This window comes from Vigna umbellata, chromosome 8, assembly GCF_029865625.1.
Source record: "Vigna umbellata cultivar VRB3 chromosome 8, Vumbellata_1.0, whole genome shotgun sequence".
In the NCBI taxonomy this organism is placed as follows: Eukaryota; Viridiplantae; Streptophyta; class Magnoliopsida; order Fabales; family Fabaceae; genus Vigna; species Vigna umbellata.
The window spans coordinates 32551854-32575646 of record NC_142172.1 but is presented as its reverse complement, the minus strand read 5'-3'; the positions used below and the strand labels follow the sequence as shown (position 1 = coordinate 32575646).

The 23793-nt window shown below is 34.2% G+C and overlaps 3 protein-coding genes across 3 annotated transcripts; 1 reads left to right on the top strand and 2 right to left on the bottom strand.

The window, feature by feature from the left end:
- Window positions 1-1317: 1317 nt before the first annotated feature.
- LOC148194497 (xaa-pro aminopeptidase P) lies at window positions 1318-4248 on the bottom strand. The gene is made up of 3 exons (XM_088096027.1): window positions 4053-4248; window positions 3789-3937; window positions 1318-1613 (listed from the first exon to the last, which is right to left on the bottom strand). The coding sequence occupies exons 1-3, from the start codon at window positions 4177-4179 to the stop codon at window positions 1536-1538; spliced, it is 354 nt and encodes a 117-aa protein (XP_087952153.1). The 5' UTR covers window positions 4180-4248; the 3' UTR covers window positions 1318-1535.
- A 1992-nt stretch (window positions 4249-6240) lies between these two features.
- Window positions 6241-6780, bottom strand: LOC148194496 (uncharacterized). Its single transcript, XM_088097887.1, has one exon. It carries the CDS (start codon window positions 6633-6635, stop codon window positions 6423-6425), a length of 213 nt encoding a protein of 70 aa, XP_087954013.1. The 5' UTR covers window positions 6636-6780; the 3' UTR covers window positions 6241-6422.
- Window positions 6781-14823: 8043 nt separating this feature from the next.
- On the top strand, window positions 14824-23466 carry LOC124826676 (rhodanese-like domain protein). Its single transcript, XM_088097339.1, has 8 exons — window positions 14824-15080; window positions 15171-15441; window positions 15651-15831; window positions 16517-16598; window positions 16905-16987; window positions 21406-21538; window positions 22220-22373; window positions 22588-23466. The coding sequence occupies exons 1-8, from the start codon at window positions 14919-14921 to the stop codon at window positions 23337-23339; spliced, it is 1818 nt and encodes a 605-aa protein (XP_087953465.1). The 5' UTR covers window positions 14824-14918; the 3' UTR covers window positions 23340-23466.
- The last annotated feature ends 327 nt before the right edge of the window (window positions 23467-23793 follow it).

Genomic DNA, 23793 nt, shown 5'->3' with positions numbered 1-23793 from the left:
CAGAGGCGTGAAGGTGCGTAATAAAACCCTAAAATATAAACTGTATAATCTTTAAACGGATGTTGACATCCGTTGACGGATGCTCACATCCGTTTAAAGATTACGGTTTATATTTTACAGTCCTTTTTACGGATTCTCACCGCCGCACTGTTGCACTGCCGCGCCGCACACCGTCCCCACCGCCGAACTGCTGAAGGAGGAAGAAAACTGATATAAAGGAAAAATGAAAGATGAGAAACGGATATGATGGAGTTTGGGTGAGAATATGAGAAGATTGGGAGGTGAGTGAGAAGGGGTAGAAAGATATATTTTAGGGTTAAAGGAAATAATTAGGATTAAAAAGTATAAAAGTTATTTTTGTAATTATAAAAGGTTAGTTTTGTAATTCAAAAAATATGTAATAGAATTGGGGAGGTGGATAGAGAAAATGTGGTGGTAGAGGGAGTAACACCCCATTATAAATATAACATAACCGACCGAATGAAGGAAACAAAGGAGCAAACATCCCCGTGTTCGGCCCATAATAGGAAAACCTAAACACTCTCAACTGAGTTCAAAAGCCCAAACATTAAATGATGACTCAACGAATATTAGAGCCCACCATCAATGACTACCATAAATTAGACAAAGGATAAATGATTTATTTATTACTGGTGACCCATGTCTATTCACTTTTCTTTTTCGTAATAAAATAAAAAATTATCACACAATTTGATGGTTAATTGATTTTAAAAAACATTTATAAAAACTTAAAACATAAAATAATAAAAGAAAATATGTTGATAAAGGATAAAATTCGTATAATAGTTAATAGAAAAATATTAACAAAATTTTAAAAGACAAAAATAATAAAATAATCTATTAATAAAAGGTGATATTTAGTAATTATAACATTTAATATTAATATGCACTTAAGCTTATTTTTTTATTTGCCCATTAATAAAAAAAGTAACAATTGCTTAAAAATATATATTCAATTATCCCGACAATTGACATAGTTCAAATAAAATTAATAGAATTAAAATTTCTCTAATATGATTGTATTTTTTTCCCTTAAAACAATATATTTATACTTGTACTAAATTGAATATCCTGATTAATAATTCCTACTTTTATCAAGATCAACATAGTATTGAATCAATTGCTGACCAATTAATGTCAGACTGCGAAAGATTGCGATAACATCTTTGGATTTAAGCGCGGCTAGCTGAACTATATGAAAGCATGGCAAACTTCTAAGCCATCAATATTCTTTTCGCTAAAAACAAGAGGTGCATTACTCAAATAATATGCAATGATGTCACCGGGGATACGAAATAAGAAACAACAACTGTAAATTAAGATAAGTCCATTGTACATAACTGGTGTAAATACCAATATCTGTTCGCAAGAGATAAATAGGGTGAAAAGATCTGTGGTCTCTAAAGAAAGTGACTTGATCTTTTCATGTAAAGTGGAGCATTGTCATTCTGCTGCTGCTGCTAAACATTTGGAATATGACCTAACAAACTGTAACTGCTTACTAGTTAGAACAATCAAGCTTTGATGGACTCAACACGTGGCCTCCATAATCCCAGCCTGTACTTGTGTGTGTATTTCAATATTAACTTCCTCTGCAAAGCAAAAACTAGTCGTTAGGAAGAGTTTGCAAGTTAACCGAACAATGTCTTGTGGACAAATCAATTCGTTGTATCTTAAAATCCATCTAAGTACAAAAAAACCCAATTCTAACAGAAGGTGAGGTCATTTCAATCCCAATCAACAAGTTATGGGATTGAAAATCTTGCCTGAATTGTCTCACAAGAACTGACTACCATGACAAGCAGTCGTTTTACTTCCAATATTAGAGTCCATAACAGCCCTATGAATTGTGCAAATTTATCTTGGATACATGAATGTAAGACATAGAATACAAGTTATAGTGGCATCTAAGATAACCCATGTTAGGACTTCGGTAAAAATGGTAATTTAGGATCATAAAGCCTGACATTGTTTTAATTGATGGAAATCACATACCCTAAGACATCTAAGATGCAGTAACATAACCATATACCTAACATAGGTAGTGTGCCAGGATGAAGATGACAATAGTACATTGTAACAAACAAAAGGGCTGGTGCTATTATAGAGGGAGAGTTAGTAGAAGGTAGTGGCCACGTGTCCAAAGAAAAAATGAGAATGGACCATGTAGAGCTGTGACGTCCAGAAAGAGAGTGCTAAATGGCATGATTAAGTGATAGATAATTAAGATTGTGTGATATGAGACTTTCTCTCACTGATATTCTCTGAAACATTCTTCCTCTCATAATTCAGCTTTTCTGCTTGACCTCTCTTTTCTTACATCATCATATCCTGTTTAACAATTGCAAGAATGGGATGAGCTCACGTTCTTTTCGAGTTTAACAGAATATTATGTCAATCGTCTTTCTTATTCTATGCATTGAATTGTTTAACGGATATTTTTCTTATTGCGTGTTAAATAAATTTTGGAACCACTATTGTTTTGTTTCGGTTACTGTTACATTGCTTGATTCTATAATTTTGAGTTTAATCCATTACATACATCAAACACCTCAATGAACACAGAAAGATGCAGAAAATTGAATCACTCAACAATGTATACATGTGACCCTTTCAACTAGCATGTCAGAGCCAATCCAAATGCTTAATACAGAGCAGAAGGGAAAGTCATACAAAAGGTAGCAGACATTGAGAGGAGAATAAATTTTGTCAAGGACAGGAAAATCAACAGGTTCAAAAGTCATATGGATTTTTCAGATCTGAAATTTATGTCAAATACCAGTTCTCTTAAAAGCATAAAATGTTGAATGACGGTTCAGCCTTTATTAATGTCTAACAAATTATGCTGTAGAACAAGATGCACTGTTAGCCCTATAGAGATTCTAAAAAGCCCTTGGATAATCCTACAATCAAGGCCCTCAATTTGATATATTTCACTAAACCATAGTTATTCATCGTCATTTTAGTGGACCATTTAATACAAGGGAGAGAACGGAAAGGAAAATGACATCTTCTGATATTGGAGGAGTGGAATGCTCAGCTCCTCATTTTCCCTTCCCTCAATTCCCCTCCAACCAAACAAAATGAGGAGTTACAATGCCAGTCATAAATTCAAATATTCAAAGACAAATTTGCTTACAGAATTAAGGAAGAAACCAAGACACAATTCAACACAGATTGAACTAATAAAGCAAACAAGCCAATCCAGTGGCTTCACCAGGAGTTACTAAACACAAATCAAGCTGATGACACAGAACCCAAAAATCTTGAACTTGAGAAATTGAATTCCGTGATACTAATTAGTTGTCTAACTTGATTGATTGTAACTTGAGTACGTGTAAATAGCTTATGTGATCAATTAGTTCTTCAGTTAACAGCATTTATCTGTGTGTGTAGCTGGGCCTGTATTAGTTTGAGTTTTAATCTCACTTGTCAGTATTCACCAATCTCCCTTCTTTGTTTTTATTACCAGTTTACGTAATGCGCAAAAGGACTGACCTTTTTTCACATATGCACCTGCAACCGTGGCAAATCTCATTCTCCCTCTCCAGGTCTTCATCCAAATTCTACTTTTGGAGAATTGCCAATTTCTTTACGACTAATAGGGAAACGAAAATACCCCAAATTTTATACACAGTAGGCAGAAAAGAAAAAATCACTCCATTGACGAATTTGGCAAGAGTGATGAATTAATTTCACATATTAAGCTAAAGATGCAGAAAGCAATCGTGAATGACGACAAAGTGATAGGAATAAGGAATACATACATGTTTGCAAGGAATACCGAGCTTCTTGAGCTTGAGGGTGCGAGTGACAAGAAGCTTCTGGAAATCTCCGATTTCGGATTCGAGCTTGGGAACGTGGGACTCAACCCCTTTCCCAATTCCGTTTAAAAACTCTGGTATTCCAACCTTCGCTGCATTCAGCAAAAATAAAAAAACATTAATAATTCGCTCACACATTAGGGCGTGCTTTTTTGTTTGTTGCTTAGTGATCAATGCAGCAAAAACGAAGATAGAGAAAGAGATTACCAACGTAGGTGGATGATTTAGAGAAGAATCTAGAAGAAGAACAAGGCATAGAGTGTGGAAGTGTTGAAATCAGATTAACACCTCCTTTGGTGATGATTCTCTGTATCTGCAACCATGCCATTCCCATTTTTCTCTTCAATGTTTCGCCACACACTTCAGGTTCATACAGGGCTTCGGCTTCGGCTTCGGCTGTGGAGTTTCGGACTATGTTTATAGTCAACGACGTCGTTTAAGCAAGTGCATCAACGTTTGCTGTGTCTTGCTATACCGGCCCAACATGGGGTTAGGCCCCCTTTTTCCTCTTTGGTCTTTTTCTTTATACAGTTCCATAATTGCTAAATGCACCGCATAACTTCTAAAATGTATTTTCATTGGTGTTGACAATGTTTGTATCAAGGTCATCAAAACAAGAGTGTTTCATCCTACACCTCCAAGATCTCATCCTGCACTTTCAAAAATTTCACTTTTAACCTTCTAACATCTCATCATCATCCTGCACCTCCAACTTTTTCAAAACTTTATTTTTAACTTTAATAAATATTTTTCCATTTTCTTTTCTTTTTTATTAAAAATAATCTTCACTACCTTAATAATAATTTAATTTAACTTATTTTAAAATTTAAATATTATTTAAAATAATTTTGAATTTTAATAATTATTAAAATATAATTTATATTATAATAATAGTTACATTAAAAACATAAAAATAAAATAATAACAATAATAAATAATAATAAAAATAAATTTGATTTAATATATTCAAATATATTAAATTATAATAAAATATTAAAATAAATTAAATAATTATTAAATTTTAAATAAAAATGAAAATTTTAAAAAGTTTATTTATATATTAAAATCTAATATGTTAATACTTTGCTTTTTATTTAAAATTTAATAAATATTAAACTTAAATAAAAATTATAATATAATAACTAAAATAAGAATAAAAATAAAAATAAAAACAATATTTAAAATCATATTTAATATATTTAAATATATTAAATTATATTAAAATATTAAATTAAATTTAATAATTATTAAAATTTTAGAAAAACAAAATTTTGAAAAATTTGTTAATCGGATATAGATATCCGATAAGTTATAAATCGGATATCCATATCCGATAAAGAGTTTTTAAAATTTTATTTTATATATAAATTTTAATAATTATTTAATTTAATTTAATATTTTAATATAATTTAGTATATTTAAGTATTTTATTTAATATAATTTTATTTGTTAAATAACTGTTTTAAAATTTTGTTTATTATTTAAATTTTAATAATTATTTAATTTAATTTAATATTTTAATATAATTTAATGTATTTGAATATATTAAATATTTTATTTAATATAATTTACTTTTTTTTATTATTTTTATTTTTAATTATTTTATTTTTATATTTTTAATATAATTATTATAACATAAATCATATTTTAATAATTATTAAAATATGAAATTATATTAAATAATATTTGAATTTTAAATTTAGTTATTATTAAGGTGATATAGAGTCTTTTTAACAAGAAAAAGAAAAAAATAAAAATATATTTATTAAAATTAAAAATAGAATTTTCTATAAAGTTAAAGGTGTAGGATAATGATGAAATGTCAGAAGGTTAAAAGTGGAATTTTTGGAGGTGCAGGATGAGATCTTGGAGGTGTAGGATGAAACACTCTCAAAACAAAAATGAGTGTTATGTTTTTAATTTAACAAAAGTATAAATTTAATCATTTTCAATTTATTTTTCCACTCATATTCATATATATATATATATATATATATATATATATATAAATTTTGTAAGGTGAATATTTTTTATGTCCTTTTCTTTATGTGTACTATAGAAAGAAGTATGAGATTTCTTCAATTTAAAAAAAAAAATATAAGTAGAGAAAAGAATAAAAAATACCACTTTTTCTTCATTCGTAAATACTTTATTGTACACCTTTCCTTGCAAAAATGTAGTAAACCGGAAATAAAAAGTCTGGTCTAATTATAGTATTAAAGTCACCTTTTCTTACACTTTATTATTAAATGAACAAGAACATACATATTTTTTTATTATTTATTTAAAAAAATAGTTTTTTAAACACGACGCCTTTAGTTCAAAACACCACCTCGTTTCCTGAGTCAACAAAGAAAAATGGGAAGGGATACCAAATTCAGAGGATCAGCACAAATTAAACGCCATTAATTTTCTCCTTTACTATTATACACATAGCTCAGGAAGTCTGAGAAAAGTACACACAACAGTAGCCAAAATTTCAACCTAGTTCAGTGCATTTCTACTTTTCGAATGCCATTACAAAAAATTCTAAAAACCATAAGTTCACTGCTAGTGCTAATGGGTTGAGAGTTGGGATCAAATAGTGCAGCCACAGAACAAGAAAAAGAAACAGAGCATTGAAACGAGAGCCACCGATTCAAACGCGGTCACCACTCTCCACACCACCTCGTCCACAATTGTCACGCTCATCATCCCCGACCACCTCAGCAACCTCACCGGCGACCACCGAGGAGTTATGTACGATGCCAATGTTCCTGGCCATGACGACACCATTGAGAGCTCCCACATCGTCCGACCAAATGTCGAATACCTCTCACTTTCTTGTGAAAAGGGTTGTGAAGGAGAGTGGGTATTTATTGATTCCAAATATTAATCATGGTAGTAGGTTAAAAGTTATACATAATTGTTACAATAGAAATTTTGAAGATGAATTTGAGAGATCCACAACTGTTCATTCTGAAAATGGACTAGTCAAGTAATTTTCATGAGTGGGAGTAGGACATACAAGTGTACGGGTTCGGCATAAATTGCGGTTCGACAAAGTGTGAGACAGTAACATTGTAACAAACAGTCAACAAAGTTTCCATCAAATCAAAATTAACAACATTGAATACCACAAAATAATTGCAGTCTTGAAGCGGGAGAGTTTTGAATTTAAACAATTTTGTTTTTGAATCCCGCCCCTAGTTTGAATTATACTTTGTAGCTACTTTTAAAAAGTATAGTTAATTGGATGATAAAAAACACAAACTACAGTCTATATGATAAGAAAAACAAGGTTGGAAATAATGAACATGAAAGACAAAATTCTTACATAACCAATTATATATAATTGTGTAACTGATATTTATGTTATTTTTATATATATAATTTTATTTAATATATTAATATTATTATTTATTGATGAATTTATTTCAAAAATAAATAATTGAAGTTAATATTTAAATAATAAATAAATATAATTAATTAATTTAAAAATAAAATTAACATAAATTTAGACTATTAAATTAATTTTTTAATAAATTAATATCACTTGTTAGATTTATTAAGGAAGAGTTCCTGAAACAGGCACGGCATCAATCGTATCTAAATTCAATCTGGGAAGGAATTAACATAATTTCCAAAAAAAACCTTAAAATAATAAAGGTTTAATCATTCGCCAAGTCCTATTTTTTATTGTGAGAATCTCAAATTGGTTCTCTTCTTTTTCCGGCGACTTTGGGTCCTTATTTTGTGAAAATTACAACAATTAGACTTCTTCCTTTAAATTAAGTCCAACTGATGTATGGTTGACATGACATGCTTATCTTCATTTTTAAATGACATGGAGTATCTTATTTGATGTTGGTTAAGATAAGATCATCTTTTTATTTTCTTCTTCAAAGGAAGATGATGCATGAATTATATCTGAAATCATAATACAAGATTGAAGGAATTAACACATACAACAAAATCATAACAGCTGGAACTGCCTCTGAAATTATTTTCTTAAAGAAGATATGAGGAAAGACACTTTTTGCCCTGGCCACCATATGCACTGTCGTAGTGTTACGTGCAGGACTCGTCGGACCACCCCCGCTACAACCTCCACGCGAAACCAGTTTATGCGCCGCCACCATCTTCGCGCATCATCTTCCTCGCGCTTCCAAACCCTCAGGTCATCGCCGTCATGAATCATGTTTTGCTTCCTTGTGCCGACCACAACCTTCAACGCATCATGTTCTTCGCACAGATAACCACCGTATAAGCCTCCTCCATTAGCGCAACCTAAATCGCAAGCACCATCGGCACGTCAACCTCCATGAAACACCACTAGACCTAATCATAGAAAACCCAAATCAATTTCAGCAGAGAGCATCGCGCCTTGCACCTAGAAATCAAAAGCAGAGGAGCTTTAATTAGAAAAATTCCCAATTGGAAAAACCCTTTCAAACCCTAAATCGCGTTCGAGCTCTCCATGGCATAAATCGCATTTGAATCGTGATGTCACGCGACCACCTTCCTCGCAAGCGTTCAAACCACAACCGCAAGCCTCAATGTTCCCTTTCAAACAATAATCGCAACCTGCAGAGAAAGAGAATCCCAAATAAAAAGTCGGAAAAGCCTCTAAATTCGCACAAAACATAAACCCTACAATCGTGAAATCCTTTATCGATAAAACCAAATTTTTCAATAAAAAATAAAACCAAATCGCGATATCTAAATGAACCCTCGAACCAAATTTTCAATTTCTCTTGATTTCCAAGTATGTGTAATTAAGTTTTTCAAATTTTTTAATTTAAAAAAAATAAAATTCCATGTCAGACTTTCCTGTTAGTATAACATGAGCAGTCATTTAAAAATGAAGATCAACATTGTCATGTCAACTACAGATTAACATCTTTGGGTTCAATTTAACTACAAGAGTCTAATTGTTATAATTTTCACAAAATAAAGATGAGACGCCGAAAAATAAGAGGACTAATTTGAGATTCCTACCAAAAATGAGACTTGCCAAATTATTAAATCAATAATAAATTAACAAGTATTGGTACTCTATTTTCTTTTATATATATATATATATATATATATATATATATATATATATATATATATATATATATATATATATATATATATATATATATATATATATATATATACACACACACGTAACAATGAAACTTAAAGTTATAATTGAATTCCCAGCATCAATTACATCATATATTAGGAAAAGATTAGATATTTTTTATATAATACATAAATTATAATCATATATTTCTTGATTTTTTTACCAAAAAAATGTTGTAAAATCAATTAAATTTTATGAGATAAGAAAAATCCATCCACACATTTTTCTAGTAAAATAAATATTCAACTTTCAAACTTTTTCTATTCTTTGATATATGAAAAAAAATTAAAGGTTTAATGTCTCAATAGGTCCCTATTTTTGTTCAGAATTTGAAATAGGTCCCTTTATTTTTTGGCGTCTCAATTGGGTCCTTATTTTTGTTAATTTGATGCAAATAAATCCTTTCCGTCAATTTCATCAAACGGCGTTAATGAATGTGTGACGTGGCCTTACACGTGTCAATACTGTCCTCAGGCCACGTCACACATTCATTAACGCCGTTTGATGAAATTGACGGAAAGGATTTATTTGCATCAAATTAACAAAAATAAGGACCCAATTGAGACGCCAAAAAATAAAGGGACCTATTTTAAATTCTGAACAAAAATAGGGATCTATTGAGACATTAAACCAAAATTAAAAGGAGAAATATATGGTTAAAAACTGAGGAACAAAAGAAAATTTGGAATCTAACTTATAAAATATTAAAAAAAATAAGGATGTATTGTTTTCGAGGTTTTAAAAATTATTTTTAAAATAATGTTAGGTCAGATTACGTTTTTAAAAAAATCTGAAATAAATTTTTTATTTTTATTTGTCTTAATTTATTTTTCGTATTTAAAATTTGATGATCAAATTCAAACCTTTTTCGTTAAATTTTGTAAAACAATATTTAGACATGATGATCTCGAAATTTGTAACCATTGTTTTTCTGTTTTCAAAATTAGTACAGTAAGTGTGTTTTTTCCTGTTATTGGCCAAACCTAAATCAATGCCACCCCTCCTTTCATCCCCTCGTAACAATAACTTATAACAATTCATACTATCTTTATAAACCTTGTTCTTCTTCCACCATTCAGGTATCACTCCAAAGCAACTTTTATAAATTCAGCAAGTTGTTAATATTTTTGTTACGTGTATCGAATTCAAAATTCATTTTTGTAAACCATGTCTATTTTATAGTTTTCTATAATTAAAAAAAATCATGATGACAATTCCTAAATCTCGTTTTAAATGTCGTTATTTGTATGCTTCATCCTACAATTTCTATTTCAGTTGCAACTTACAATTACTTCGGAATGAAAGAAAATCAAGTCATTTAATTAGGTGTGAAAAATTCACATAATTTTTCTTTATATTTTTCTTTTCTTTTTATTTTTGAATATGTATACTTTTGTCCTTTTGATATTTGAAATAGTTGCATATGTAATTTTTTCATTTTAATATTTGAGATAATGGTTGAATATTGAATCCCATAATAAATGACATGATATATATTTAGGGGTGACAAAAAATGTCAAAGTCTGGTGACTTAGCCCGACAAGAAAAAAAGGCTTGGGTCAACCTCTTCAACCTGACATCTTGACACAATTCATCTCGCCCAATTTGATATGTCAGTTTGAACAGTTCGACATTATTAAAAAACTTAAATATAAGAAACTCGACGTCATCCGTGATAACATTCAGGACAACCTGAGATCATTAAAAAACATAAATACAAGCAACTCAACCTCGCTCGCGACAACACTTAAACTAACCCAACATCATTAATTTTATATCCAAATAAGCCATCAGCCCAACATCAACCCGATGACCTAACCTGCAACCCAACATAAACTCATTTTAGCTTGACAACTCATTCAACCTGCTAGTTTGACACTCCAACAGCTCAAAAGGTCGGGTTGTAAAATTCAACTCATTCTTAAGTGCATGGACTACTCCATCCTAACTTGCTTCTACCAAACCAAAGTAGGATAAAGTTTAAACGAGACAAATTGATCCATTTTACAACTTGTAATGAAGACAAATGACATTTACCTTCGAAATATATAAAAATATAAAAATAATTAAATTTAAAATAACTATTAGGTTTAAACCCTCGGATGGTCCTTATATTTGTTGGAGAATCTCAAGTGGGTCATCGTTTTTTAAACTATCAAAATTTGGTCCATATACTTGTAAAATTGAGTCAATTTTGCCTTCTCCGTTAAGTTTTGATAGACAACGTTAAACTGTGATGAAGTGTGTGTATGTTGATGTGCATTATTTGATTATGTGAAATTTTTATTTAAATTAAAGAATTATGACATAACAAAAATTGAGAAGGGAATTAGAGATTTGGAAACCACCGCGCGTTCTTCTGAACGTTCTTTGCAAAAGTTGGAGGATTGATCAACTCTGTGTCCATCACTTGGACTGTGTGATTTATGGCATTCACCCAAGCCTGTGAAGGCTTTCTTGCGGAAAAACAAAAAAATGTACTTCATTTTTGTTCTATCAAGGGAAATGTTCTCGCATTTTCTTTCTAGCTGGAAAATTTTTGACATGTTATGTATTCCCAAATTCTTCTTGTTGGAGAGTATGTGAGATGAACATGTAAAGTTGAGACCTTTTCAATTATCTTCAATCAGGAATATTTGATTTTTTACTATCGAAATTCCCTTTATCTTTTTGATCTCTAACCCTTTTCGAAAGATGCTTCCTTTTACTGATTATTTCAGAGAATATTTGAAATTAAACTATTCTTTGACATTCTTAGGACAAATATTTTGGTGTATATGCGTGAGTCACTGAAGCTGGTTATTCCATATCTTTTTTATATTTTTCTTTTTCTGTGGAGAGTTGTATTTTTTTGTTAATACTTTTTTCATTGATATATACATCTTTGTATTTGATGCTTCAACCTGAACAGTAAACCACATAATTTTGAAATTTTGTTCTTTTATAGATTTGATGGAAGAAGCTTTTGAATTTCGAAGTTGGACAGGGATCAATTTCGCTAAAATGACTTTGATCAACCAATGCAACTACACGGTATGGCCAGCTCTGAGCGGTAAGGTCAGTCTTTCAACCACGGGGTTCGTTTTGCCAAGCAGCGAAAATTCCAGTGTCAATGTACTCATGAATTGGCTGGGTCGAATCTAGGGCCGTACACTCTGCACCACCGACTCAATTATCGAAAAATTCTCTTGTGCTACCGGTGACTGCAGTTCTGGCAAGATGGCATGTAATGGAAGTGGAGGCTCTCCACCGAACACGCTGGTGGAGTTCAGTTTAGACGGCTTCAACGATATTGACTTTTATGACGTGAGCTTGGTGGACGGGTTCGACCTGCCCGATTGTTGTTCCCGTAAGTGGTCAGGCAGCAACTGTAAGAGCACGGGGTGCGTGATGGATTTGAACGCAGTGTGTCCGACGAAGCTAAAGGCAACCAGAAATGAGGAACTGGTGGTATATCGGCATAAGCGCAGTGTTTTCAAATTCCTAATTCCCTTACAATTTTGCCATGTGATAATATTTTAATTTAAATAAAAAATTCACATAATCAAACAATGTATACATAAATAATTACAGTTTAATACTGTCTCTTAAAACTTAACGGAAACAACAAAATTGGTTCTCAATTTTAAAAATATATAGACCCAATTCTGACAATTTAAAAAATAAGATTCATTTGAGATTTCTTAACAAATACAAATATCATCTTAAGATTTAAACCTAACTTTTAAGATTAAAACTGAAAAAACAAATATGTATACACAAAATAGATATAATGATTACTAATTTTTTATTCTAACATAATTTTGTTAAATTGTAAAATAATTTGTATTAGAAATAATTATAAAATGGGATAATTTGTATCTTATTTATTATAATAAATACTTTTAATTTTATAAAATAGCTATCAATAGAATAAAATGGTAAAATAACTATTTTAATTTATAAAAATTAAATTTAGATAATATAATTTAAAAGGTAAAAATGTAAATAAATTATTTTAATTTTAAATAACGCTTAATTAAAGAATAAAATTGGAAAAATATTATGTACACGAAAAAGTAATCTTATTATATAGGTATAAATAAATATTTTTTTATTCATACAAGAATTTATTAAACTATACAATAATTTTTATTAAAAATAATTATAGAAATAGATAATTTGTATATTTTTTGTTACAATTAGTTATTTGAATTTAAAAAATTAATTCCAAAATAATAAAATAAAATAATCATTTTAATTTAAAAAAATTAAATCTAGATAACAATAGTAAAAATGGAAACGTAATTATTTTAGTTTAAAATAATAATTAACTAAAATATACCATTGGAAAAAAATTGGTACAAAAATAAATTCTCAATATAATATAATATATATATATATATATATATATATATATATATATATATATATATATATATATATATATATATATATATATATATAATATCGTAAATTTTATTTAACTTTTTCGACTTCAATAAATAGTCGTTGAATATTTGACCTCTCAAGACACTTAAGGGTGTAACTTAGTCTGGTATAAAAAAGGTTAAACCCCTTCAGTTGTCTCTATTTACGTGGATTTTTTCCAGTTTGATTCCTATTTTTTTAAAATCTCCAATTGAGTCTTAAAAAGTATTAATTTAAATCAATTAAGCACCTATCGTTAATTTGATTTAACCGGGTTGAGTTTTTCTGAGGACGGAGGTTGACGTGTCAATTTTTATAAACGTGGCATGTTGAGAGGAATGTGCTTGTGCCGTCGTTAGTACCATGGGCAACCCTAGGCTACCGTCAACCACCATGCCGCCTTGCCGCAACCTCGCCATCACCCAACACCAGCGTCGTCGCCACAAGACCACCTTGTGCCGCCGTCACGCAATCAATTTATAGCATTCCAGCAACCATCTTCATCTTCTCCAGTAGAACCCTTGAATGCGAATCGCAGCGCCGTCCCGAGTTCGATTTCTCCACCAGTTCGCGAACATCTTCATCAACCTCCCTCACCGTCATTCAAACACCACCCAACACTGCAAGTCGTTGTTGTTCCCCCTGGTGGTTTAGTTGTCCCAATTGATGTCGTTGGTCCCCCTGGCAACACCGGTCTCGATACAAAAAACCTCTTTCTAACAAGTACTTAACATTCCAACCGGTCTTGAGCCATCGCTTGGCTTCTCTAAATCGTGCTTTAACATCTGGAATAATTGTTGTTATCTTAAAACAGGAACCCCAATTCCAAAACATTCCAAAACATAACCTAAAAGCCATAATCCGAAAATCTCGATCAACAACTCAAATGAAACTTACGAGATCAAGAACACAAGAAGTAGAACTCTGACCCCAAAACACAATTTGAGAAAACAAGAATAGAGCACTTAGAAGAGAATTCATAAACAAAATCAAAAACCCTAATTTGCAAGAACAAATTGCAAACCCTAACCCCCGTGAGATCCAAAACTGCAGAAAAGATTTAAGAGAACACCTAAAAATCGCAACAACCAGGAAACCCAATTTCAACCTCGATTCCAAACGCGAAAACTCATTCAAGCCTCAATCATCTTCCATTTTCTTTTTCTATGATAAAATGCCAACGAAAGATAACTCGATGTCTGAGGAAGACGATGAACCTTTGAGTTTCAATTTTCAAAATTTTATGAGAATGCCACGTTTAAAAAATTAACACTAATAGAGACTCAATTAATTCAAATTAACACTTTTTAAGATTCAACTATAAATTTAAAAAAAACAAAGATCAAACTAAAAAAACACACATAAATAAGAGTAACTAACGGGGTTTAACCTAAAAAAAAATGTAATAAATTTATATTTTCAAATAAGACATTTAAAAAAAAAACAAGCAAAAGGATCTGGGGTAAACGGTGGAGCCCAGTACGCCGTTAAATTGCGCAACCCTGCACCCGCTGTGACAGAACCGGCGAGTATAAACCCTAAACCCTATCATGTCCGAAGACAAAGACAGGGAGCAGTACGGAGTGCTCCTTTATTACAATTACGCTGAAATTCCAGACCTCAATCACCTCCTCACCTTCTACCACTCCAACTGCTCCTCCCTCAACCTACGAGGTCGTGTTCGCCTTTCAACCCATGGTGTCAATGTCACTGTTAGTAATCATATATGCTATTCCTGTTTGTTTTTTTTTTTTTCCATTTCATCTTTCAATTCCTATAGCTACTCAATTATTTTCGCACAGGTTGGTGGCAATTTGTCCTCTCTCGAGTCCCACATCGAAGCGCTCAAAGCCTACAACTCCTTGTTTCACCGCACTGATTTTAAGCTCGCCACGTGTCATCACCCACTAAACGACAAAGTTGCCCAGGAGTGTGGCTTCACTTCTCTCTCTATTCGGATTGTGGATGAACTTGTTACTCTTAGTTCTCAGCCACTGTTAAAAGCGCCTGATATCTCCAATGCTGGAAGGCATCTATCTGCACTTGACTTCCATTCTTCCCTTCACAATGCCAGTAAGTTTCTATAACTTCACACCATTCATTTATGCAATTCCACCCCCCCCCCCCCCCCCCCCCCCCCCCCCCCCCAGTTTAGTGTTACCCTGTTAATTTGTTTATTTCTCACTTTTGTTGTCTCTATCTTCTGCATTCGGTTATGTTTGGGGAATTGGTATTGGAACTTGAGTCTTGTATCATCATTTGTGTAATCCATTATTTTGTAGACAACGAGAATCCAGAAAACGGCCTTGTTTTACTTGATGCAAGGAATATGTATGAAACAAGGATTGGGAAGTTTCACGTGCCAAATGTTGAGACTTTGGATCCACAAGTTAGGCAGTACAGTGATTTATCCTCGTGGATAGATGATAATGGTGACCGGTTGAAAGGAAAAAATATTTTCATGTAAGTTTTCTTTTATGACATTTTGAGGGTGATTTAAATTATAAAGTATGATATGATAGATTATGAAGCTCCGGCTCAGGCAGACAGGGACACAAGAACAGACTGATGTCCAAAATGTAAGACACGGTGATATTGCCTATATATATATATATAATCAACACGACAAAAGTCTGTATTGAAAACTAAGATTTTATATTTTATACCATATAGGCAAATTGCTATAGTTTTCCTATAATAACAGCTCTCACAATAGAATTCCGAAAACATATATCTTAATAGTTTAAATAACTAGTTAAGTCTTAAGGACACAAGCCTACAAAAGTGAGTCCTGCATTATTTGTAATATAATTTGTTTTCCTTTAATTTCTTTTTTTACCTTTCCTTATGATAGTAGTGTCTAGTAAGTGCTTAGTCAAGAATAGATGTTGGTTCACTTTCTTTACTTGAAGCCATGTAAAGGTTTTTTAGCTGAAAAAAGTATTTTTTTAATTGTGACATGGTTCAAGAGTGCCAGACATGTAACAAGTGTTGTATCCAAAAAGTGTCATACACGGTGCTATTCTACCGAGGTGTTGGTGCTGCCTATCTGATCAGTCATTTGGGGGTGGTGTTTTCCATGTTGCGATCGTTTTGTGCTCGAGTAACTAGTAATTAGTTATCCTGTGGCTCCACTGACTGGTTGCAGGTATTGTACTGGCGGAATTCGGTGTGAGATGGCATCAGCATATATTAAGTCTAAAGGTGCCGGTTTTGAGAATGTGTTTCAGGTAAAACCTGAATTTTCTGTTTTTCTATTCACTCTTTTTGAAAATAAAAGAAGAAATCTCGATAATTGTGCAATGGAAATGTATTATGTTAACAAGGTGTTCATATCGGCACAACTTATTGCCTTATAAAAGAGCCTATGTAGTCATAAGGTCCCTGGTATTAGTGTGTGTGATGGAATACCTACTTTGGGGTGTGGAAATATTGCGGTTGAGGAGTACCCTTTTATAAGAAGTTGCTACATACATGATCAAGAATAGCCTTAAGGCTGATTAACAATATTTCTTATGATTTTGTATTAACTGCAGTTATTTGGTGGCATACAACGCTATTTGGAGCAATTCCCAGATGGTGGTTTTTTCAAAGGAAAGAATTTTGTATTTGACCACCGGTATGCCCCTTTTCAAAGGAATGAATTTGCACCAGTATCTTGTAATCTTGTAGTGATTGGAATAGTGATATTATGTTAAATTCTCTGGTTGTCAGTGTTTGTGCTTGGTAACAAGAGTTATAGCCGTAGATTTTTTGTTTTTGGAGTGATAGAGGCAAAGACCTGAAAATGTAATTGTGGAAAATAAGACTGATTTATTATTCTCAATCATAAAAAATACATTCTGATACTTTCTATTTGTAATAATCTAATTCTCCTAAAAAGAGAAATAGGGAAACTAGGAAAGTAAAATAAAATAAAGATTATATATCTATTTCCTCTAATTAGGCTGATTCTAAAGATATTATCTCAAATTACAACACTCCTCCTCAAGCTGGATCATACAAGATTGTATGAACCAAGCTTGGAATAGTCAAACTCAATTGTAGAGAACGTCAATAAACCAAATTGGACAGCAATGGACGAGGGCGAACTAGCACCATGAAACTTCAACTTGGATAGCAATGGACGAGGGCGAACTAGCACAATGAAACTTCAACTTGGACAGTAATGGACGAGGGAGATTTCCATAAAAAATGAATGATGACTTGCAGCAGCAAACAACAACAAACTACAAGAACAGATGAAGGGCCTCCAGTGGCGAACAACAACAAATTGCAGGGACTGGAATGCCATCAATAGTGGCGAATAACAACTAAACTTCAAGAACATGATTTCCATGAGTAACATATGGGAGGCCTTCAAAGGCTAACAACCACAAACCTGTAGGGACTTAACTACCCTAAACAACAACAAACCTTCAGGGACTTAACTGTCCTAAACAACAACAGACCTGCAGGGATTACACTACCCTGCAACGGCACTAAAAGGCTAACAGCCACAAACCTGTAGGGACTTTAACCACCCTGAACAACAACACACCTTTAGGGACTTAACTGCCCTATCAACAACAAACCTTTAGGGACTTAACTGCCTTGAACAACAACAAACCTGCAGGAACTGAACTGTTTGCAGTGGCTAACAGCAACAAACCTATAGGGACTTAACCACCCTACAACGACTGAAACAACAACAAACCTTCAGGGACTAACTACCCTGCGACGGCTGAAACTTTTCTTCCCCTAACGACTGAACGATATATGCACGTCAATGACAGAACGTGAAGGTGGAAGAACGGGTGAGAACCAATCCGTACTTGGGGACAAATCTGAAACCCCTAACATCGAACAAGTCAAATCAGCGGGTGGTCTCATAGAACAACTCTCACTGAGCTATTACAACAAGGCATTGGCAGAAACCAAAAAACACCAAAGATTGGGACTTATGATGGCATCAAAAGGCCAAAGACAGGTTGGAGGTCCAAAGTTCTTTGCTGGACTACTCCAAAAAGGTGATACTTAACACTGTATCACAAGAAGTACGGGCTAAACTCTAGCCCAAAAAGAAAGTTTTCTGCAGGGGCTGAAAAATATTTCCCCTCACGGCAAACGACAAACTGCACAGGTTACAACAACTGACTGCAGCAACAACGACATTAAAGCACCTGCCGACAAGGCTGATGAATTGTTGACTGGAACATTACAGCTACAGAAATAGACTCCCCTTCATGCCACAGGCCAACGGGGACATCACACTTGCAAGAGAGAATCACAGAATGGCTTGGCCACAGGTGTCAGTGCATTCGGCAGCACAAGCCGCGGAGACGTCGGCAAGTAGCACCAATCAGTGGCGCACAAGAAAGAGGAAGAAGAAATCCATTGGTGGTGGCAGAAAGCCCGTGAAGGTAGAGAACCCTTCTTAATGGAGAAGAAGATGATGGAAGAAACACAACAAACAATGCCGCCCAAGAAGTTACCGAATCACTGACACACTTCGTAATTGTTAGAGTCTTTCCTTTCTTCAAACAATTGGAAGGCAGAATGGGAGGGAGGAAGAAGAAGTTCATTGACAAGAAGAACTCTGCCACTTTCTAGCTCATCGCTCGCGACGCCTCTGACCCATCTTTTTCCCAATCCAACCGCGTCTTCGTCCGCGTTGACATCAACCATGTTTCCTTCCCCGACGCTGAAGAAGCTGGCTTCGACGATGCTACTGGTGACTACGACAACTACGATGGAGTTAGCGGTGGCCCATTGCCCAAGTGGTTTTTGAGAACGTCCAGGAAACGGACAATGAGGGAAAATGGAAGGCTAAGGCCCCCCCTACAAATTTGGAATCAGAGGCCTTCTTCACAATTTTTCAGCGAATCAATTTCCAGGTGCAACTGGATAGCACCTTTCAGGATGGAGAAGAAAATAGTGGAAGCAGTAGAGGTAGGAATGACAACTGACTGTGACGGCAGCGATGGCGGCTGACTGCAGCGGTGGCGGCTGACTGCATTGGAGAGAACAACAAAGGGCAGTAGTTGCGAAGTGGAAACGCGAGGTGACACCCTCTCCTCCTTGCGGCTGAGATGGATCCTCGTCAACCCGTCGCGGAAGTGTGTTGCGAGGAAGATGAAGATTCTGTGAAGCAACAAAGATGGTAGCAATGGCAGCTATGGAGGGTCAGAACAGAGAGGAGGAGGTCCAGCGTCGACCAGAAGCGTCGCGGTGTGATTCCGACACCGGATGACGGCACGTGACAAACACGCACCCGAGACCAGCTTAAGAAAGGCGGCGCGTGGAGGCGCATTGAGAGGAGTTTGGTTCTGACTCCGACGGGGTTGACCGTCGCTCGAGGAGACGATCTAGATCCGCTGGTCACCGGTTGAAACTGTGACGATGGCCGGCGGTAGATGGTGGCCGGCGGCGGACGGTGGCCGGAGAAGGATGGAGGACAACAGTGGTGCACAAAATTATTAGTGAAGGCAATGGCCTTTCATGGTTTCTTGAAGAAGAGACTTTCGGTCTTTGATTGGCAGCTAATGAGAATGCGAAAAAGATTGGGCATCACTTAAAATACCCATTTTGAGATAAATTCTGGAAGTATAACATATAGCTAGGTCAGATTCAACTCTCTGGAAGTATAACTTATAGCTAGGTCAGATTGAACTCTAGAAGTATAGCTTATAGCTAGGTCAGATTCAACTATTTGGAAGTATAGCTTATAGCTAGGTCAGATTGAACTCTGGAAGTATAGCTTATAGCTAGGCCATATTCTGGAAGCACAGTTTTGTGTAGCTGTTATCAGAAGGACAAACGTGTTGGTAATGCTGGAGAAAAAGCTAGAATTCTAAGGTAGAAATTAATGGGTGTGTTGGTAATGCTGGAGAAAAAGCAAGAATTCTAAGGTAGAACTTGACTAGGGCAATTGGAGCCCATTAAAAACATATGTTAAAGAAGAGACTTTTAGGGGGCCGCCGGCAGACAGCAAAGACAGCGGAAGCGGATCAGACAAGCTCTGATACCATATGGAAAATAAGATTGATTTATTATTCTCAATCATAAAAAATACATTCTGATACTTTCTATTTGTAATAATCTAATTCTCCTAAAAAGAGAAATAGGGAAACTAGGAAAGTAAAATAAAGGGAAATAGGGAAATTAGGAAAGTAAAATAAAATAAAGATTATATATCTATTTCCTCTAATTAGGCAGATTCTAAAGATATTATCTCAAATTACAACAGTAATTTAAGCTTCATTATACTACAACCCATTACTTTTTGTTTTTGGAATGAAAATACCTCTATGTAACATAAATTGGATATGTGTGTGGATCTCATACTACAAAATATGATTATTTTATAAGTACACAGAAATTAACACACAGAAATTAGTTTCAGCATTAGCTGTAAGCTTTTCATCCAAATTTGATTTTAAAGTTTTTGTTTTCTCTCTCTTCCTCACCCTCTCTCAATGCTACCATTCTTATTTTTATCAGGTCACCATTAATCCCCCCTATCTTCATTCCTCTCATTTTCCAGTGTATTTAATCTGTGCTTATCTTAAAATTTGATGGAATGACTTAATCTATTAATTTGTTTTTCTAGAAGTGCTATTTCCGCTATTGTGTATGGAATGGAAAGCAAGCTTTACTATGCGCAATATGACTTTCATAATTACATGTATATTCTTTCCGAATTACGGCCTATGCTTTTAAATCTCAGTTTAAAGAACCTGGACAAACTATCATGGTTTAATGCGTTCACTGCTCAGGTGTATTGTTCACATAGCTTGCTGCACATGCTGATAATTCTAATTTAATATCTTTGCCTTTTAACTTTTGGGGTGGGGGTGGTTCACTTTTTCTTGTCTTCTGATGATAACATTTGTGGCTTCTAATGCATTAGTGGTTTCGTTTATTACATATATTCATTCATTGAAAGTCCGCAAGTGTCTAGTAAAGAGTGGGGGTAATATTGAAAGCTGGTCAAAATCATAGGGGTAGTTTTGCAACAGTGCATGAAACGAATCTTATTTTATTCATTGACTGTAGGATATCAGTTGGAAGTTCAGATGCTAATGTTATGGGTACCTGCCTTATGTGTCAATGTTCGTTTGATGATTACACTTCTCGCTGCCGGTGTACTTATTGCAGAATGCTTGTTTTGGTGTGCCGTAGTTGCGAGGTATGATCTGATAATTTGTATTATTTATGCCTACATTTTTTTGTTTGCAGTTTTTGTGAATTTAACCATCTTGAAGGAGTTAGGGAGGAGAAAAAGTAAAAGAAAAGAAAAGGAAGTATTTAATATCTCCTGATATTATATACTGAATCTAGCAGTCTCAATCGTGCTGGTGTTTGCCTGTTTCTAGAGAACTTAGAATTGTTATATATGTTAGTTTGTGAAGTGTCCATGAAGTTCTAAATAAGATATTGGTTCTGATTATTTGTGTACTAATAGAGCTTAACATTAGAGTTGCTTTTGGGCTGGTTTACCTGTAACTGGTTCTGGGTGATACAGATAATGTGACTTGATGTTGGTCAAGAGTTTAACTTTGTTACTGGTAAAAAGGTTGGATATTTCCCAAATTAGGTTCAAGTTTTAATTGATTTTGTATGGCTCCAGCCCGGCTATTGCTGTGGTCATTGGGCCTCAAAATTCAGCTTCAAGCGTGCTTGCACTTGAATAACATTTGTCCTTATGCCATGTGTCCTATATCTTTGATTAACTACTTTTCTTAATTGGTACTCCAGAAAATTTATTCCTTCTCCACCATCTTTAATTGCTTGAGTCTAATATTTTTTCTATTTCATTGCTGGGTTCTTGGTTTTTTTTCTTGCTTCTGATATAGTTGTGTTCCACCAGAGTGAATCTACCGTGTATGTTTGTGAGCTATGTCAGAAACAGGGCAAGGCCGAGTCAGCACAGCTAATTGAAATTGGAGAATCAAAAACATCATTGTCGGGTGCCGAGTTCAACAACTTTTGTTCAGATTTGCCTCGAGTGCCCAGGGGAGATGGTAAGGTCTGTGATCCATATTGCTCGACAAATCTTTACGTTCACATGCGTTCCATAAAGTTTGTAGTTAACCGGTTAATTTTACAATTGTCACTATAATGACTACTGAAAAATTCAAGTTTCTTTTTTTAAAATTTGCAACTCAGGCAATTTAAATGCCCTTTGTAATTTACTACAAGTGTGCAATTCCTAACATCCTAATGATTAATGTTCAGATCCAAGGACCTCAAGAAAACTGAGAATCTTGTGCTTACATGGGTTTCGGCAGAATGCATCCAGTTTCAAAGGCAGAACAGCATCACTAGCCAAGAAACTAAAGAAAATCACTGAATTTGTTTTTGTTGATGCTCCCCATGAATTGCCATTCATTTACCAAACCCCCATGTTTGAGTCAAATGAAAATTGTGCATCATCATCATTGCCATCTAGTCCTCCACCACCATTGGCGAATTGCAAGAAGAAGTTTGCATGGTTTGTGGCACCCAACTTTGATGGAAGCAGTGGTGTTGACTGGAAGGTAGCAAATGGCCCATTTGATCCACTTCAATACCAGCAGCAAACTGCTGGATATGATGTTTCACTATCACACTTAAAGAATATCTTTTCCCGGGAAGGACCATTTGATGGAATCTTGGGATTTTCACAGGGAGCAGCAATGGCTGCCTTAATCTCAGCACTACAAGAAGAGCTGAAAGGTGAAATGGACTTCAAATTTGTAGTCTTGTGCTCTGGCTTTGCTCTCCGGATGAAAGCCATGGAGTGTGGCCCTATCAAGTGCCCTTCTCTTCATATTTTTGGTAATGAACATGGTAAAGACAGACAGATAGCTAACCAAACAAGCAAGGAACTTGCTTCTCTATATGACGGTGATTGTTCTGCGATAGTTGAGCATGATAATGGTCATATAATTCCTACTCGGTCCCCATGTATTGATGAGATCAAGGATTTTCTTAATGGCTTTCTGTAGGAGTTCAAACAAAAATGATCTCAAGTTTTTGATACCATTCAAATTTACGTCGTTGTTTGATATCTTGTCTTTCTATGTACGGCCACAAAAATTTGTACAATGCTCTATTACTATGCGATTGCCTCAATTGAACTAGCAAAATTAGACACGTCTTTTCGTTATATTTCGTGATTATGTGAAAAGAAAATGTTAGGCCATCTCGAAAACATGCAATAGCAATGGTTTTTCATCAATGAAAGGAAGAGGAAGTTTTGTTGATTTTTCCAATAATGATCTTAACATATTTCATTTGAAGTATTTAGTATTTAAATTTTGGTAGGTTACTGCGGGGTTGACTGAGGGAAAGGTTCCTGGTCCTAGCCTTGTTTTAGTATGATGGATGAGTGCAGTACTGCATGTGCACTGACTGTTGCTTCAATTAGAGTTGAAGCTTTAATTTTGTAATTAGAATTCA

Coding starts and splice junctions, on each gene's coding strand:
- LOC148194497 (XM_088096027.1), bottom strand. CDS start 4,179: ATGGGAATGGCATGGTTGCAGATACAGAGAATCATCACCAAAGGAGGT. Junction 3,938..4,052: donor TAAATCATCCACCTACGTTG/GTAATCTCTTTC, acceptor TGCTGAATGCAG/CGAAGGTTGGAATACCAGAG. Junction 1,614..3,788: donor TCGGTATTCCTTGCAAACAT/GTATGTATTCCT, acceptor TTTGCTTTGCAG/AGGAAGTTAATATTGAAATA.
- LOC148194496 (XM_088097887.1), bottom strand. CDS start 6,635: ATGTGGGAGCTCTCAATGGTGTCGTCATGGCCAGGAACATTGGCATCG.
- LOC124826676 (XM_088097339.1), top strand. CDS start 14,919: ATGTCCGAAGACAAAGACAGGGAGCAGTACGGAGTGCTCCTTTATTAC. Junction 15,081..15,170: donor CCCATGGTGTCAATGTCACT/GTTAGTAATCAT, acceptor ATTTTCGCACAG/GTTGGTGGCAATTTGTCCTC. Junction 16,988..21,405: donor AATTTTGTATTTGACCACCG/GTATGCCCCTTT, acceptor CATTGACTGTAG/GATATCAGTTGGAAGTTCAG.